The following is a 19,783-nucleotide window of genomic DNA, read 5'->3' on the forward strand; positions in this document are numbered from 1 at the left end:
TATTTTTTTCGTTTTATTACTTAGACGGCTAGTATATCATGTTGAATTATGGTTTAAAAAAATTAAAAATCATTCATACAGAGATCGATTTGGAAAATATGTTGAATTGTTTTAACTTCGTTGCAAAGGCAAATTAATTGTTTTAGGCTATGAAAGTCATTAATTATAGTGAATGAAAGTCATTATTTTAGAGGGCTACATAAATATGAGGTAACAGGGTCGCATGCCACAAAAAAAAGACTGGAGCTAGTCTGAAATTTTGAAAGAACAAGAAGATCGAAGCGGCTGTCAAGGTAGCAAGAAAAACAAATATTTTAAAAACGATATCTTTGGTTACATGAACTTTTAACAAAACGTAAAAATATGTCATTGGGAATTTCTTATGAAAATCTCTCAGGTAAGTCCAACTTGTAAAAGTACCTTGGGATCCCTTTAACCCCAAGTTGTTATAAACTTTTTTTAATGATGTTGTTAAAGCAAAAAATATTTGCTAGTTACTTTTTCATGCAGAGCTTTTTATGGTTATATGTATATATGATATTATGTATCACTAGTCCATAAGGCCTGTGGAAAAATCCACTCCGTCAGGAGTACAATGGAAAGACCCAACGTCTGCAAGGACCCGTCAATGCTCAAAAAATATTTGGGCTGAAATTTGTTTACACATTGCCTCTATTGTGTAGAGCTCGAAACGCTGGTGAAGAAAATGTATAGGATCAAGTCTTTTGACAAACGGTTACGGAAACATTGTGGTTTAAAGGTTTTTTGATGACGTCATCAACCCGTTCATTCCAAAAAATATTCGGGGACCCAGGTTTCAGAAACTTACCCAATTTGGTCCCAGGTGGTCCCTAATCACCCATGTGGTAAAAAATGACTGACATTACCACCTCGTTTCCAAGTTATTTAGCCGCAAAGTTCTAAGTATTTTGTAATGGCTTCACTAATGCTAATATACTTTTCTTTGATGTTATTATTATTTTAAAGTTTGGTAAATTACAGAACAATTTTATAGGGAATGTTTTATAGACTTTATCAAAGGAGATTGTGAAGAATATAATCCACTATGCAAAAGTCACACACAAAAAGACAGAAGCTTTGTATTATTATAGAGACCATTACACAATATAATGTGATGCAGAAAATCCTGATAGGCTCCCTGCAACCTGTTTGCAGGTGATTGCAGTGCTAGCATTACAATAATCTGGAGAGTATGATGCAAACTTTACTAAGTAAAGGGTTTTTGTTATGTAGGAGTCGTCATAACAGTGGATAGAGAATTGCACCAATTAGAGATATGTTTTGATGAAAAGCTTTTAAAGAAAGACCAAATTCATCTTTTCCCACTGGTATAGGTTTGCTCAAATATAACAGTTTTTAAACATATTATATAGCTGTACTCTCGTAAAAACTGTTTCTGAAAGTTTATTGTTATATTTATGTTTTCTGACTTTTGGTTAATAAATCAGTGATATGACACTGTATTTCTTGGTTCATAAAATAGTTCATTTTTATACTCAACTAATATTTTGTCAAACCATTTTATATAATTTGTAATTTTAGGGAAAGTTAGAAGATGATGAAGAAGACAATACTCCTTCAAAGAGCAATATAAGGTTGGAAGTTTAGTGACTCAAAGTCAAAAAATTAAAAATGTATACATCATATACAATTTGAGAATAGAATTAAATAAAAGAAGACAAAATTACACAGAAATAATTTTTATCGTCAAACAAACAAAAAAAACAATTTTAACTTTTCAGTTGCTACTGTTTCTTGTAAAAGTTTTAAGTACCAATAATACTGTTATTGTTAACTGATATATAATTTAAGCCGTGAGTATAGGAAAAAAAATCAATTCTTTTTAAAAAAATGATTATATAGAAAAAAATCTGGTCCTTTTAATGGTACAAAAATGTTTTTCTTAAAATGTATTAACGTTACATTTTTTTCCAAAAAATTCAAAAAATTACTTTTTGCTATGTGATGAAGGTCAAATATTTGTTCCCACATAGTCATCTTGGGCATCAATTTTTGCTACTCAATTATGTTAGTGATTCAATGCAGCATAAAAAGATTTTCAAAAAACCTGTTAACTAATATTTATTACCATAATGATGGATTATTTATGCAGAAGTATGAGATTTCTGTTAGAAACTTTAAAGCTCTTTTTCACAGTTATTTATTTAGGAGAGTACCTACCTTTTAAACCTCTTTTACAAAACTATAAAAGCTCTAGGGTGAAGGGCACGCTTATTGTGGGAATGTTCGATCTAAAAATCATGAGTTTAAGCAGAAAGTTTACTGATGATCATAGGTTAAGAATTGTGGAAAAAAATGTATATAATACTAAAAATATCCCCAAAAGTAAAAAATGTCAAGAAAAAATTTGAAATCGTTTTTAGATTAATGTTTTGTGATCTCAAAAAAGCTAACAGCAAACATGAGAACCTAGTAGTTGTGTCAATGGAGTTTCATTTGTAGGAGAGGGGTCTTTTTTTTATCCGTGTCTATTAAACCTTTAAACTTTATTTTTTGTTAATAGTTTTTTATGTCATTATATAGGACATACAAGCTTTTTAAAATGTATATACATTAATGTATCAAAATAAAGTTTCGGTGAATACACGGGCTCACAGTTTCGAAAAAATACTGCGTGCACATATGATTACGTCCCTGGCTTGTTTTTGTCTTGGAAATCATAAAAATCACCCAATTAAGCTTTGATATCGTAAAAAACAATAATGTCTCTGCATAGATGTAATAATACTTTTTCAGCTATAATTCATCTATGTATAACAAAAATAAGGTACATGCCGCGCAAGAGAAACCGAAGATCTCTGTTTCGTTTTCCATCTTTGTTTTAGAACCGGGAAAGCAGTGTATAAATACCAGATCAAGAAAAGCAAAGTAGATATCTATTTATAAACTCGTAAACACGCTGTCTAAAGTAGCGCACATGGTTTTTTTTTGCGATTACTTTCTCTTTCGATTTTTATCAGTGGAGAACAAACTTACAGCTAATTTAACTGTGTCATTAAACTTAGAAGCATCCCTTTATAAGGAAAATACATTGAAAGATTTTAAAATGTGGAGTGAAAATGCACTAAAAACTTATTTAAATCTTTGAAACTAGTGTGCAGGTTTGTTCTTTAGTTAAGTGTTGAATAGCTTGAGAGGTGAATACCTTGTTGTTTTTTTAAATAAAAATATTTTTTTCCAGAGCTTTCTCAGCCATTGAAGAAAATATTCCCATAGATAGAGACACGAAAGACTACTTCTAGCTGAGTATCAGAAGAAGTTAGTTGTCAAAGAGGAACACATACCTGATCCGTTAGATATCACAAACGATTGATTGACAGAACAAAAAGGCAGTGGTTTACGAAAATGGCCATCAGTTTATTACACAAATATTGAGGGTTATTAAAAAAAGTTACAAAAAACAGAAAGCTTGATAAGAAGATTGGAGACAGAGTACATCATCATCATCATCATCATTCTCGGCTTAACGTTCGTTTTCCATGCTAGCATGGGTTGGATGAGAGTACAAGGAAGGAAAATTCTACAGATATTTCCATTGCAACTTTGTTAAAGAAATTTTTTATAATGACACTTGTGAAGAATCTAAATATTGTGTCTCAAGGTGCCGTGTTACTCCTTCCCAGAGTATCCATAACAAACCGTATCATGTATGGGCAATTATTAAAAAAGATGGAGCAAGACCAGGGGGCAGAATAAAATCAGCTTATTGTACGTGTGTAGCTAGGTTATTGGAAGTGCAACCATGTTATTGCTATGTTGTTCCGAATAGAGGCTGCTGTATCTACTGGAGCTACAAAACCTGGCTCAACTAGTTTACTTGCTAAATGGAATGTTCTCACAGGGACCATGTGATGTATACATTACTAATGAGGCATACAAATCTTTTTCTACTGACTCTATTTCCACATATTCGAGGCATGTCAGAGCCAAGCTTTTTGAAGGGTTAAAAACACTTGCTCCAAATAGTTGCTTTGTTGAGCTGTTACCAGGCACTACTAAGCGAAAAAGTATAGTTGAACAGGCAAAAGACATGCCTCTTGGAATAAAGCAAATAGGAAAATGTTCAAATATTTACAAGTCTATTAACATAGAAAATACACAAATAATAGCTATTGAAATTAACACAATGACACAGTCACAGTCTACAGAATGCTATAATCAAAGGGAAGGCAGGTTGACTGCTTCAAACTTCAAAAAAATCTGCTTGCGAGTAAAAACATTGGAAAACAATGAGAATGAATCTTCAACAAACATAGTCAACTCTCTTTTATGTGCTTAACCCTTTAAAACATTTGCGTCACGTCATGGCACAGCGATCGAGCCACATGCAAAAGCAGCTGTTGTTAAAGTTTTAAGAGAACGTGATCATAAAACTGTTTTATTTTGGGATGTGGGGTCAATAGTATTTAAAGATTACCCATATATCTGCTTCGCCTGATTTAAAAATTGAGTGTAATTGTTGTGGAAAGGGTTTAGTAGAAATCAAGTGCCCTTACACTATTGGAGATGATAAGCCTTTAGTCTGAAACCTAAAACATAATTACTATTATCAAATACAGGGTCAACTCGGAATTGCAAGTCTTAGTCATTGTTGGTGCTTTGTCTTCACACATCATGGCCATTATATAGAAAAAATTTTGTTTGAACAAGAATTTTCGACAATATTATACAAAGCTTAAATTTATTTTGGTACAAGCATTTTGCACCAGCACTAATGTACGAAAACTGTTGTGACACTGACAGTGGCCAACCAAATAATAAAAACACACACTGAAAACAACAAAAACAATCAAAGCTCAGTGGATATACTCAAAAAGACAAATGATAAAGGAAAAACGTGTAATGTGTGACCTGTGTAATGGTTGGTTTCACTTTAGTTGTGTTAAAATAAGAACTAAAGAAGATATTCCATTGGACTCTGATTTTTTCCTATGTGTTAAATATACACAAGTAATAATATAATTTTTATAAAAGTGTAAAAAAATCTACCTTATAAAAATATAAAATACCTTTCTTATTTACACATCTTGAATATTATTCATATACATCAGATGATAGGTTTTCTAAGATTACATAACGCTCCGCACACAATAACAACATCAAACAGTTTGATCATACTGATTGGGTACTCTACACTTAAGATACGAAATGACTTGAGTCTTCTAATAACCTGTTCAACGAGGATTCTTAAATTTGCAATCCGTTTTGTTTTTCTTATTTCCGCAGGAGTCATTTGAGCACTTCCTCTTTTACCCGGAGGTACTACAATTGAGATAAAATGACTTTCACATTCTTTTGTTAAATTAAACCCCTTGTCATACATAATTTGAGAATAGCTAGGAACAAGATCAAGATAACCACATTTGTTTGTAACCCCTTTATTTGATATTGCTCCCCCATAAGCCTTTGATAAAAAAATGATGGATGAATTTGGTGCAATACAAACTTGTGGGGGTGAAAAAATGACAGGTGACAATAACTCTGGTAATGGTGAAGAAATACAAGATTCAATGCTAGTACCAGGACTTTGAATATCAATATTATTGTCACTGTTTGAAGTTTTGCTACTAATACAAGGACTTTCAATATTGGGATCCACCTTCTTTGTTTTAGATGTTTCCTTTTTTGATGATGATGTGAATATGACAATTTTCGTCGATGTGTCGCAAAGGGTACAAACTTCTCAGTCCTTGAAGCTAATTCATAACCAAGACATAGAGTTGGATAAGGATGCTCGTATGATGGTTTCCCACCAACAAAATGTTTGGAACAAACCCGTTGTTTGGGTCTAGCTGTCATCAATTTTGCTGGATTTTTTGGGCTGACTCGATTAATAAGTTGTCTCCATTTATTGTGAGCATCAGATCTCTTGGTTTTAGAAGGAAAGGTGAACAAGCTAAAAATAAAAACAAAAAAAATAGTACATATTTGTATATACAGCTGGCTAGCCCTTCAGCAAGAGCTATAAGCTACCCTTTATTGCCTTTGGTATTTGCCAGTTACTGCTAGTAACTGATCGTTTTCTTTTTTACTTGGTGGATCCATTATAACCAAATTTTCTTAAAAAATCTAAGTAGAAGTCCTGAAATAAAACTTCTTTGACTTCTCTGAGCGAAAAATGCTTTACTGCGTTTTCTGCGCGCGCATATGTATTACGTAATGTTATGATATGTGCACACAGTAATTTTTTTAAACTGTGAGCCTGTGTATTAATTATGTGAAAAAATATACTGAATATATGTCCCTGCTGAAAACTGCTTCACCCAAGTTCTTTTTCTTTTTTTTGGTTGTCTTTTTAATTAAAAAAAATAAAAAATAGATTTTTGTGGTATCATGTACTGCTTAAAGTGCTGATCAGGTAAATGTATAGGATCGTGTGCTTTTGACAAACGGTTGAAAATATATATTGGTGTTTTAAGGTTTTTTAATAGCATCATTAGCCTGTGTGTTCTGAAACAAGTGTATTGACCCAGCTATAGGAAACTGGTCCCATTTTGGTCCCAGGGGCCAGAAAAAAATGGCTCACGTCAACACTTAGTTACCAAATGATTTGGCGTCAAAGTTATATGTGCGTTGTAATGGCTTCATTAATTGAAATTAAGCTGTTGTCCTTATTATCATATTTAACAAGAATACCTGGACAGAAAACATTAAGACCAATAAGTCAGTAAGGTCTAAATAAAATGTGTGTCACTGCAACAGTGCCAGTTGTTTATGTTTATGTGTATGCAGTACTTTAGCTTGTTTCAATGTGTGTTTGTACCTTTAATAGTCTATTTTTATGTTGTTAATTGTGTTAGTATAAGTGTGTTTAGTAAGTGTCCATGCGGGCATCAGTTTCTATGTTGTTATGTCACAGTGTATTGTTCTATTGTGTTACTTTTTAATTGTCTGTTTTATTGTCCATTAGGAACTTCTGTTTTATATGTTTGTAAGGTGTGCAGTTGTTCAGTTGATGCAGTGTGTATATGTGTGTGCATGTGAACTACTTTTATTTTATATCTATATCTCATTTAACTTTATGTTCTTTCTTTCTTGAACTTATTTCTTGACCTTATATTTTTTTATTGGGTTAAGTTTGTCTTTTTAAGTGAACTTTTGTATTTTGTTTTTGGCTTTGTGATTGTACCAATTGGAATAGATGTTTTTTGTTTTGACACTCAGTCAATTAACTTACACTATCTATAACAGTTGTGTTTATGCTGTTATATCGTAATTTGCTAGTGTCAAGTTTAGCTCACAGTGCTATGTCATACATTATCATCTAAACAGAGATAGAAAAAATGACCAAAAAAGAAAAGGTTGTGTAAGTTACACCTTCAGAGGGAAATGAGAAATCAGTTGGGTGTGAAAATTAAGTTCCATTTGCTGCTGTTAGAAAGATTCATGGAAAAAAATGAGACAGAAAAGTGTAAACTGGCTTAAAAGAGTTCTGTTCCGTGAATTGCCTAAGACACTCTCTAGGTGTCAATTATTGTTAGGAGTGCCAGAGGAGCAAGATGATGTTTTAATCAATATATTGGATAAAGATGTCTTAAGACGTGATGTAGAGAATTATTGAGAGAAAGTAAAGCCTGTAAAAAAAAATCCTGTAGTGATTCACAAAGATCATCTAGAAGCAAGAGTTCTGGTAATACAACCATCTCAGTTAGAAAAGCTACTATTAAAGAAAGAGCAAAGCTTGCAGAATTACAAATTAAGGCCGAATTCTAGAGAAGTAGAAGAAAATTGGATGCAGACTGCTAAAGTAAATATGGAGTTTGAAATGACCAAACAGCAGCAAAGCTGAAGGTATATCAGCAGGAGGATATGGAGTCTTTGGATCAGCCTATTAGATTTTTTCCCATAGAGAATATGAACAAGGAAAATTTTGAACAAGATTATGTTAATGTAGAAGAAAAATGGTTCAGGAGAGGTTACCAGATACTAGACAGTATGTTTCTAGAAAAGAAGATGGCAATAGAAATGAATTAAGATTGTTTGTCTGACATGTTGAAACACTTCGAGCACCTAAAGTTGATCTTTATGTATTCAGTGGAAACATTTTAGACTATGAGTATTTCAGAGCCACTTTCATAGAATCAGTAGAAACAAAGATAGACAACCCAAGAGGATGTTTGACTCAATTAATCAAATATGTAGAAGGTGAGCGAAGGATTTCTGGAGAAGCAATGTCAGATCAATCACCAAAGTTTGCTGATGGAAAGATAAAATACAGGCAAAAATCGTTTGCTACTGATTTTAATAAAGGAAACGTAATTGCTTCTCCTAGCTGTGGTAAAAATCATGATTTAGACGATTGTAGAAATTAGTTGAGTTTATTATTTAGATGCAAGAAGAAGGCTGTTGTTTCAGAAACTTTTATGATTCTGTTGCTATGAAGAAACAACTAAAATTCATTCAGCTATAACATGCAAGAATCATAGAAAATGCAAGGCATGTAGAGAAAACCATCGTACCGGTGTCTATGGCTACAAAAGAAGGATCGAGAAAAGGGATAAAAATGAAGATGAGAACGAAGGTGGAAGCAATAACACAGAACAAGACAAGACAGTTTGCTCCAATCTTATAAACACATTTGATTGCTGATCAACATGAGCCAATGCAGAAGTCTCATTCTTTGTGTCATTCCTGTCCATTTATAGCATCAATTAAGGCCTGGGAAATCAGTTAAAACATTTGCATTATTAGACAATGGCAGTCAAGGTACATTTATAAGAGCAGATTTATTAAATGAACTAAGTGTTAAAGAAATAAAAACATCAATATCTTTGAAAACTATGCATGGAGAGAAGAATGAGAAATGTCTGTTTGTTGAAAATATTTCAGTTTAATCATTGCATAGTAAAAATTTTTCAGTGAGTCTACCTCGTACTTATAGTAGTAGAGAGCTTCCTGTAGACCCTTACGATGTACCAACTCCGAGGAAAGTTAAAAGTGGAGTTTTCTCTTTGGCATTCGTGATCACCTTTTGAAAGATGATGAGAATGTATCTATTGATTTATTAATAGGAGGTAATTGTCCAGCAGCCTCTAGCGCTGCTGGACAATTACCTATGAAAGTTATAAGCAGTAGAACTAGTGGTCCATGTGCTTATCAGTCAAGGCTGGGATGGTGTGTTGCCAGACCAATCGCATCTAGTAAGAATTTAAAATTGTCTACAACATGTGGTTTGGTAGCTGTGAAAAGGTCAGACCAACCGACTATAGCCAGCCATTATGTTAATATTTAAAGTGAGTTTAAAGATGATTGGATGAAGCAGTTGTGTTATCTATATACCATAATGATTTTTGTGAGCAACCATTTAACAGAATTAAGTCTTTCTGTCAGTTAAGCAAGGCCTTCTCAGACTCAAAAAGAAAGTTTCTTGATAAAATCGAATCCAAAGTAAAACGACTTGATGGGCATTATCAGCTACCTTTACCATTTTCTGATAAAAAAATTATAATGCAAAACAACCGTAAACAAGCTGTTCAAAGAAGCATGCATTTGAAGAGAAAGCTGGAGAGAAACAAAATTATGCATGCACATTTACGACCAATCTGATTGACAAGGGATATGCTGTGGAAGTAGATGATTTGAACAAGGAGGAAACTCTAGGTTATAGTATCTTCCACATTGTGGTTTTTATCACCCTAAGAAACCAATCAAACTTCTAGTGGTGTCTCATTAAAATATCATGATGGATCATTAAATTTTTGCTAAGGAACTTAGGGATAAGAATCATTTTTAGTATCGACCTCTTTAATTGCGTTTGGCATAATTGGGACATTCGGGAAAGGTCTATTTGTATTATTTTAACTTAAATTATGCCTGAGATGGTAATTATTTTAAAAAAAGCTTATTTATTTCACGCCTCAATGAAATTATATGAAAATAAATTTTAGAGTAATATATTCATGTTAATTCAATACAAATAGTTGAGGTGAAAGCAGTGATTTATCTTGTAAGTTCTTGATATCTTCTTCGCTTGTAGTGGAAAATTCCATATTGTGTTTATCTCACAAAAATATTTACGTATGCTTAAATGTACCACTGATGTATAATAAGTTAAGTTAAACAATCAAATTAATGACAAAACTAAATATTACCTCACTAACCGGAAGTTACTGTTAATCTCTACGGTGGAGAGCACTGGCTTTAATAGCTATGTCAAAACAAAAGAATAATTGAACTGTGAATATTTATCATTGATTGTTGGTTTGTTTCATAAAAACAAATTATGTTTTTTTATGAGGAACAAACTCACCGACAAGTTCTCGTTTTTTAAGAAAACAATAACTTTACTCAGCGTAAAGGTAGTGTCCTGCTAAAAAAATAAAATTTGTGTATCAAACAACATAGTGGAAAAATAGTATGTTTCGAACGAGACCACCATCAAATTTTTACTTACCATTACCTACAATAAGGCTACAACTTCAATGCTCACTGCTGAAATTTAAAACGTTTTTCAAACTATTACCAGATCTAATGAAAGTTGTTCATACCTCTTCATGTTCTTTTATTTTCCTTCTACGAGTTGATGTTTCCCGCTCTTTTGGCTTATCCTTATATGGAAAAATAGTTGGAATGGCAGTAGGTAAAAGTTTTCTCCTCTGAGTCCGGTTCTTATACGGAGAACAAGAATTTTGAATATCCCACGAAGGTTGGAAACAACTTTCTTCAAAATGGTCCGAACAGACCTTCACGATGGAAGGTAAAGCTGTACGATTTATATTTTTTAGCCAAATTTACCTCATTTTAGAATCAGTTGGAAGTGAAAAAAAAGTTTTTTTCTCGGTTTCAGTAACATTTGCACTTTCCTCGTTTTTCTTTTTCTTCTTTTTCTTCTTACTTTTACTTGAACAGTTGACGACAACACACCAAGACATTTTAAAATTGTATCGTTATCAAAGACAGACAAACGCATGGCACAGATTTATACAATTCCAATTCTGTAAGGCTGATATTACCCGTGTTCCGGCACAAAAAAAAAAAGCAGCTTTAAAATAATCTACTTTAATTTGTGTAGACAGACATTCTGTTTGTGTGGACAGGGACATAAAATTCTATCTCTGAAAGTGAGTCGCATGCTTTGAAATTATGTATTCATAAATTGCTACATTTTTTTGAAAAGGGGGTAAAAAGGGTAAGGGGGTAAATTTAATCTGGCAATATTGTTCAGAGAAAACAATCATTTTCTATTTACAATGTTTTGATTCGCCGGGAACCCAACGCTTACGTCACAACAAAAATATTATTTTAGCCTCCCTTTCATGTAGAATCGCTTCAGTATAAACATGCTTTCCAAAACGTGCACTATAAAAAATTTGTAAACATAAAGGAAATGTTGTGCGAGTTGTAAAACTTTAGAAAGATAATTACTTATATTTTCGCAACAAATAAGGTAAGTTGAATTCAGTTCAGGCTACTTTTTTATTATTATATTTTTACTGGACAGTACCTTTAAGACAAAATTGTTCTTATTACGTTTGATCATCTTTAAATTTATCTTAGATCTTTGAAGTGTTTTTTATTAAGTTAAATTATCAAGATGATAATTACAGGCTTTTGCTGTGAAATAAAAACGAGTTATATTTCACAATTCTATTCTCTTATATTTTAGCGATCTTTTAATTAATTCGTCGCAAGAAGGCCTTTCTTCTGGTGCAACTTTAAGTTCCAGCTGACGCTTTTGTCAGTCCTTCTTGCTCTCCTTATTTTTTTCGCTAGAGCGAGCAGCAATTTTTTGAATAATGTTTGACAAGTAGTTGTAATTTTTCTCTTCTTTTACCACCTTGGTCACAAATAGTTTTGTTGGCTTTTAATATGCCACAAAGAATAGTGGTTTTATCTCCCCTTCTTCATCTTTAGTGCGTTTCTAAGGAAAAATTTTTTTTTAAAAAAACAACTTTCTTTGACTTCCTTAATTTAAGCTTGATTTCCAATAAAGACCATAACTGTTGTGAAATTGTTGTGCAACAAAATATAAGTTATTAGAAACCAAATTTAAAAAAAAGTAAAATTGTACTTGCCTGACCACCATTAACATTGTGATTATGATTGAGTGCGGCTAGTGTTTCGGCTAACATTTTCTCCATATGGTAAAAGGTGCATTATGGAAGACACCGGATTTTGAGAGAATGGTATACCTCAAGCATAGTTGTACGAACTGGTTCGGTTTTTTCTCAAGATCTTTCATCGATCCTGGCTCGGTAACTATTTTTATTAACTTTGGGTGTGCCTGTGAGCCTATAATAAGCCATTCTTTTCTTCACACGTCATCGTCAGACAATGTATCATGGTCACATTTTTTATGGTGCTTATTATGGGCGAAAGAGTGCTTATTTACACAGTGTTGTACTGATGACCTGAACCTTTCTACCAGCTCCTGACCATCCCCCCCCCTGCATACTAGTAAAGGTGGTTAACGATGGCAGGTGCCCATTTTCCTAGAATTTTTGAATCTAAGAAAAAATTTAAATTGAAAACGCAATATAAAACATATCACCGAAAAAAAATTAACTGATTAAGCACCTTTTCTTTTGGATTCCTTTACAAGTTTTTTAAGAATTCCTTTTCCAATATGCCATGGATCAAATTGAGGATGAATTTTGTTAAACCTGGGTTTATTAATAAAGAACTGTTAGAATTTTTATATATTGACATTGACGAAGTGTTTTAATCACGAAGCACCTCAACAAAACTAACTAATTACTGTGGATCTGTCCTCATGACTTTCCTAATTGACACGTGCTTATGGGTTGATGGGAGGGAAATTTGCAGATTGAAACAGTTTTGAATGGTATTGATGCAACGGATAAATGCTTTTCCCAACTTAAGTCAAAATCTTTCTCCCCGTCAAAATGATCAGAACATCTGAAAACATTATTTGGAAGATTTTTCCTGCTCATTGCCCTAACCCAAGCAGCTCTTACCCTTGGTTCAGTAGGAAGCGAGAAAAAACTTTTGTCTTTGTTCTTTTTACTGTTATTCCCACAACCAACTGCAGCACACCAAGACATTGTAAAATCACGAAATGAAGAAACATCTGTTTAGGTAAACACTGTATAGAAAATCTCCCGTGCAAATTTCGTCTTAAGGCCTATTCTTACGATCGATTTTGAAACAAGTTTACTCAGCATGCGAAACGAAGAAAATTTTGCTACGTTTCATTTAGAAAACTGTTTAATATTAATTTCCCTTTTTTGGAGCAAAAAATAATAAACAATATTCTTGTTTTATTCTTCTTCCTTTTTTGCATTAATTTTTTTTTTGACACACATGAAGTCATTACAACGAACACAGGCCTTTAAAAATTTTCTAGACTAGGTGGCACGTGCGCTTATAAATAATTCGTTTAGTTTTTGTCTCATTTGTAAATGGAGGTGAAAATTATTACTTGCTTAATTTTGTGCTTCGATTAAAAAAAACATACGTATATTTAGTTCTGATTTTTTCTGTACAAATCTCTACGTCATGCGGTACATATTATAACAGCCTCGTTTTCGTTTTAAAGACCATAACTAAAAAGTAGCGTTCGTTGAAGATGAACAAGCAGGAAAGCTTGAACGTCATTAAATAATATTGTTACCTCTGATGATTATTTAAAGGACTGAGACAGCAAATTTGTACTTTATATACTTTTATGCTCAACTAGGTAAACTTTTATTTTTTAGCAGACGCTACCTTTAACCAATAAGGAAAAAATTACAGCTCTTTGCACGCTATTTCAGCCAATAAGAGAAAAAATATCAGCTTTTTGCACTGTAGAATTAAAATAATAAAAAATTGAACTCGTTTCTTGGTAGTAAGTAGATTAGCCAATCACAGTGTGATAATCAATAAAAACAGATAAATCAATTTTTAAGTATGCGGCAGCAGTTTAGAACTATATGCTAGTAATAATATTATAGACCTCGTGCTGTAACATCCGAAAAGTAAACAAATAACGCAATCTTTTTAGCTACATCAAAGGAAAACCAACACATCCACTTTGCTGGTGACACAGTTTAAGTATTAATATAACAGATCACATTTTGATTTTTATTGGTAAAATTACTAACTACAAAATTTTACCCCTGCAAAATGTATTAAACTATTTTTTTTTCAAATCTGCGTTTTAAAGTTTTTCACGTGAATTCTTCATAGACTAACCGCAAAAAATATTACCAAAATTTTTTGATTTTAGTACTATGAAAGTCTCTTCCCTTAATTTCCGTGGTACACAAATTTCTAACAAAAATTCCCTGTGATTTTAAAACCCTCCTGGTACATTTAAATTGTCATACAATACTATTCCCAGCTTACCCAATTGCTTCATTTTGTCAAATGGTTTGCTTTAGCCAATTAAAAACATGAACTTTCGTTTTGTAAAATACAAAATATAGTATTTCTAGGATATATATGCTTTTGTAGAATATTGTCGAAAATATAATTCAAGACCTATGGTGTATTAATAAAAGAGACTAGTTGTTATCATAAAACAGTTTGTTGTTAATTTCAAAAAAAAAGCCTGAAATTTATTAAACTTTTTTAAACGAATAAACAGCAATAAAAGTAATTGGACAGAAGCACATAACATAATCGATGTATTTCTAACATCATTTTCAAATAGTTCTTGTACCAATGCGTAAGTTATATTCATGCATTGTAAGATAAAAATAAACAAAAACATGACGCTCACTAAAACTAAATAAAAAAACTTTAATCAAGCAATAACAAATGGAAGGGACTATGGAAAAATGATTTTCTTAAGGTCTATAACATGTTAGACCAAATGGGCCACTTTATTTTAAAGTTACTTAATCGAGATAGACCCAACACCTTATTATATTACATGACTCAAAATGAATAAGAGTAATATTTGACATATACCAGCGTAACTTAACCATTGGTGAATATTATAGTTAAAGTATATGTACCTTTAGTCATTCCTCGAAACCACAAACGTTTTTAAAGTTCTATTTACTTTTTCTTTGAAACATAAATTTAAGGTAGTTAAATGTAAATATGAAAGGGAAAATATGTAACCAAGGTTTTAAACCTATACGGTTTAAGCCATAAAATAAAAGTACCTCTGAATGCCTTATGCCAACATAAGAGTTACTTTTGGTAGCTCAAAACCTTAAAATAATTATATTTAAGTTTGGTATGTTGCTTAAAGTCTGTTAAAGTTAATACTAAAATATTATCAAACATAAAATGAATCAGACGAAAGAAAGAAAAAGCTATTAATGAGAGAGGAGTTGTAGATACTGCTTGTAGCTAATATGCCGTTATACTGACAATTAGTTAAAAAGCCTTATTTTCAAAGAAACTTGCACTACATGACCCTATCATTTTGTCTCACAGACGGACAGACAACAGTCCACTGCTGATGTCATTGTTGTCACAGATGTAAATGTCTGTTATGGTTCTGGTACAAATACCTTAGATTATGATGTCAAATCCTTTTTTTTAGTCCATCACATGACTATCACGAAGAGCAAAGATCTTTATTAAAGAAATTATGTCGAAGTGCTTCATTTATGAATCCCAACTGTGTTCAAAATTTTATCAACTATCTTCAAATTAATGACAAATGTAACTCGTTTTTGTCAAACGGCTGGTATGTAGTTGAATTTTTTTACAATTCTGCCAAGAAATGTCTTGACTGTGATCTTGTTGGTCGCACTAGCCAGTTCAGTTTACCAAAATATTGTAGATCCCTCGAATGTGTCGAAATCAGTTTTTTTAGAAAAGATCTTTTTGGCCCAAAAATGGCAAAACAGTCCAAAACATACAACTTTGAAAACATTTCTCACGGTTGGGTCATTAGTTTGTTTTGCCCAATGACAGGGAACAATAGACCCTGGAATGTCACGAAGTTTATTGGATCAATATTTTCCCTGATTTTTCACAAAATGATTCAAAACGGTTAAAAAACCGGATTTCCAAACTTTTCTGAGGATTTGATTATTTGTTTTTTATGATGTTTTAAATCAAGGTAGGTCCATCGAAATTTTGGTTGCTATGCAACATGCTAACCGAAGCGATGTAAAGCTAATTTTTGTTTAACTGTAGTGACCAAACATTTGTACTGAACGAGTCTGTTGAAGTTTTGAGGGAAAGACAATCATATAAGTGGTCCATGAATATGTGAGTAAAGTTTTTATCCGACTTTCTTTTCTTTTTTTTTGAAGAAAGTTGTAACAATTAATTGTTGTGGTACTCGTTTCTTCGATATATTAAACATTTAAAAGAAAAATATAGCTAAACTGAGCACATTTTTATTTTGTTAAATTAATTATATATTTCTAATAAGTTGAACCTCCTGTGAGATAGGGTAAGATTAGGTTGGACGATCTTTATTTAAGTCAATAGGTACAATTTCTAAAATATGAGTTTAAGAAGTAACCATTTCCCCACTTCAACCTCATAAAATAGACCAGATTGGTTAGGCTATCAATTGCTTATGGAGGATTTAATTGCCTCGTTTAGCACAGAAGGTTTCAAATGCTTATGTTATCCATGACCAAATCGAAAAAAGTTGGTCAGCCTGTAGTGAAGCTGACCGAAAAAATTGAGCAAGAAGGTTCTTTCAAACCAAATGCAAAAACCCACAATGGGATGTGTCACTTACCCCATGAAGGACATGGATGATTATTTTTCTCTTGAGTTCTCTGTATTTTCAGTAGGTTGTTATTTAAATTTAGGTAAAATGACCAATATTTCTAGGGAGATATTGAGGTCAAAGCTTTCTGAAGTGCACCTAATAACAATGTATTTAATAAAGCACCAGATCTGAACCATTCTTAAGAATACAATTATTTATTATATTTCTGTGTTTCTATTTAATCGAAGTTGCGTAAAGTTTTTTTGTTAAAGGATATTTATACCTATATATGGATGTGCAACATGTACTAAGCGCTCGTTCTGGAGTAACATTCAATTTCGAACTTTCACTGGGAACATTTACGACATACTGCATACCGGTACTAAAGCGCTCTACCGAAATGTGTGGCACAGTTTACGGTTTTTATTACTTGCTACACCTGGTGTTCAACGCTGGGTAACACTTTTAAGTGTAGGATGATTGTTACAGCTCTAACAGGATAAAACTCGTTTTACCTTAAAAAAGTACCCAGCCATGATTTCACAATGATTAAAGTGTTTATTTGATTTTAATGTTTTAAGATTTTTACAGACATTGCGAGATGTGATGCTATACAATCAGTTAATAATGCACGCTTTTAAAAAAAACAAGAAATTTGATGAAGCCTTTTAGGTGTTCCTGTTTTTTCACATGTTGGAATTTGTTCATATTCTGTTCTTATAATTTTGAGCATTTTTATATTTCCTCTTTTGCACCCTAAAATCGTTCTGGCAAAATTGCTATAAGTGAATCCTTCAGGAATCTCCTGCAAAAATGTGAAATCTCAGCATTGTTATTGCTCTTCTTTCGTGTTTGTTTTTCAGCAATTCCCGACTTCGTTGTCTTTATAAAAAAAAGTCTACCAGGCTACATGTTGATTTTTTATGAAATTAAATTACGAGAGTTAAGGCTAAGAACATAACACAAGTTGAATTGTAATTTATTTTGAGCTGTGTGGTTGTGATTTATTTTAAGTATACTCGAAACTGATTGTCCTTGCTTTTACCAACGAAATTAGTTGACCTTTTAGAACACGTTAAAGACGTATCTCTAAATAACTTGTAGAGGAAAAAAATTTTAGTATAAACCCGATTTACACTTTTTCGTAGCGACATTTAAAGTGTAAGTCTGACACACAAATCGTATTTGCGACTTAAGGCAATTGTCAATACGCAAGGCGTTTGCTTGTTAGAAATCTAGAACAACCATTATGTTCTTTTTCATCCACTGTGTAATAAAAAATCTGCACAACCCTTTCTTTTTATATTAGGGTAGGAGTTGGCATAAAACACTTCCGCTCCAACCAGCAGAAGCAAGCCATGAAATGTTTCGATCAAGCGCTGACATTTTATCCAAACAATGTGGAGGGCTATGTTGCACGTGGCGCCCTGTAAGTGACATTTTGTGTTGTGAACCAGTGCGCGGCATACAAGGACAATTTTTTCTCATAAAATGTGATCAATTGCTAAACGAAACCAAATACGATGTGTGCTGATCAGCTTATCTAATCGCCACTGGACTGCGTTAAAAACAGTTTGCTCCATCGTTTAGAAAAGCCAATCGCAATGAACTGAAAAATGCCGCTGAAGACTTCCGTCAAGCATTGAAGTTGAATTCAAATCATCAGAACGGAAAAAAATACCTGATTGAGACTTTGTCTACTTTAGCTAAAGGGTGAGAGTTTTTGAATGTATTGTTTTTGATACTTATTATGTTTCTTTTTCTCATCCCCTCTTGCGTATTTGAATACACCAATTCAACCTTTTTTGATTACGTAATCTCGGTCTCGGCCTGAACTCCATAAGTGGGGGTCAAAATGAATGAGGCCCGCAATTTAACTTGGGACAACGAAGTATAAACATCAGATATTCAATAAATAGAAAGTAAGAAAAATGGATTATGACTTAATAGAAAAAATGAAAAGGAACTTGTACCACGAGTGTTTTTGGCTATGGAGAATAACATACAGCCTGTAAAAACTGCAGCAGAAGTAGAGCATCAGCTTAGTATTGAATACAAGCAGAATTGACGGCTTAACTATTCCTGATCCCTATAAAATCCAACATGAGTCGTTAAATGAAGATGAAGGAATATCATTTTGGCCAATGCTTATGTACCCAGATATTTTTAATTATCTTATGTTTTACCCAGCAGAATTAGGAAGCAAACATTGGAATGATTATAAAAATTCCAAAGCATACAGCTATTTCAAAAGTGGCTGGCTAAAACCTTTACTATACCATGAGCTGTCAGGAAGCAAGTTTTGTTTATTCAAAGGGGAATGTCGCAAATTTCAGTCAATCCATGATCCTTATCATGAATTGTGGTTGGTGATTAAGAGAAAAAAAATGTCAAAATCAGAACCTGTCACTGCACATGTATGGCAGGAATGGGTCAAAGCTGTAACCATGTTGCAGCTGCAATGTATAGAATTGAGACAGCTCTACGTTTAGGATTGACAAAACCATTGTATACGAGTAAAGCGGATGAATGCTTACCAAGTCGTCAAGACGTCGCTCCAACAAAAATAAAAAACTTGGACTTTTCACGTGAAATATTTGCACACCCGGGTAAGCAAAAAAGGCCACTGGTGCACACAACTAAAGATAAGTATAACCCTCTTGCCTAAACCCATTTAAAGCAATTAACTTTAAATGATATTGTCACCGCTATTGAAGATGTTGTACCGGAGAGTATTCTATTTACTACAGTTCCAAAACCCGAAGTTGACTTTTTTCGTGAATCACTTGAGACAGTGAATGAGCAAATGAAGCCACAAGATTTAATCAACATAGATGACATAATTCTTATGTCATCAAATAAATCAGAATTTAACCATATCAAAAACATGGTTAAAAGGAGTCAGTCAAAAATAACACGTGGATTTTATTTCGAAGCTCATGATGTGTTATCTAAAATGAGGCGAGTGGCCAAGGGTGGCGGTGGATATATCGATATGTGGGCACTTAACCTAGAAGTTTCTGGTTTAATATTTGCGGACCCCAACATACTTTAGTACGGTCGTACAATGGAAAGCGATACTGTGAATACATTTTACAGCATATTCAAATCAGATCATAAGGATTTGGTATTTTCCGAATGTGGTTTGTATTTGGACAGTGAGAT

General features: G+C 32.9%; 1 protein-coding gene across 1 annotated transcript in view; it reads left to right on the top strand.

Annotated features, from left to right (window-relative positions):
• LOC130644998 (tetratricopeptide repeat protein 14-like) overlaps positions 1 to 19,783 on the top strand; it is a 44,085-nt gene that overhangs the window by 14,020 nt on the left and 10,282 nt on the right. The window contains exons 6-11 of the mRNA XM_057450825.1: positions 1,255 to 1,349; positions 1,564 to 1,616; positions 15,485 to 15,631; positions 16,087 to 16,161; positions 17,928 to 18,047; positions 18,209 to 18,331. Of these exons, the coding sequence (XP_057306808.1) occupies positions 1,255 to 1,349; positions 1,564 to 1,616; positions 15,485 to 15,631; positions 16,087 to 16,161; positions 17,928 to 18,047; positions 18,209 to 18,331 (613 nt within the window). The remainder of the gene's footprint in view (positions 1 to 1,254; positions 1,350 to 1,563; positions 1,617 to 15,484; positions 15,632 to 16,086; positions 16,162 to 17,927; positions 18,048 to 18,208; positions 18,332 to 19,783) is intronic.

This window comes from Hydractinia symbiolongicarpus, chromosome 5 (assembly GCF_029227915.1).
Source record: "Hydractinia symbiolongicarpus strain clone_291-10 chromosome 5, HSymV2.1, whole genome shotgun sequence".
In the NCBI taxonomy this organism is placed as follows: domain Eukaryota; kingdom Metazoa; phylum Cnidaria; class Hydrozoa; order Anthoathecata; family Hydractiniidae; genus Hydractinia; species Hydractinia symbiolongicarpus.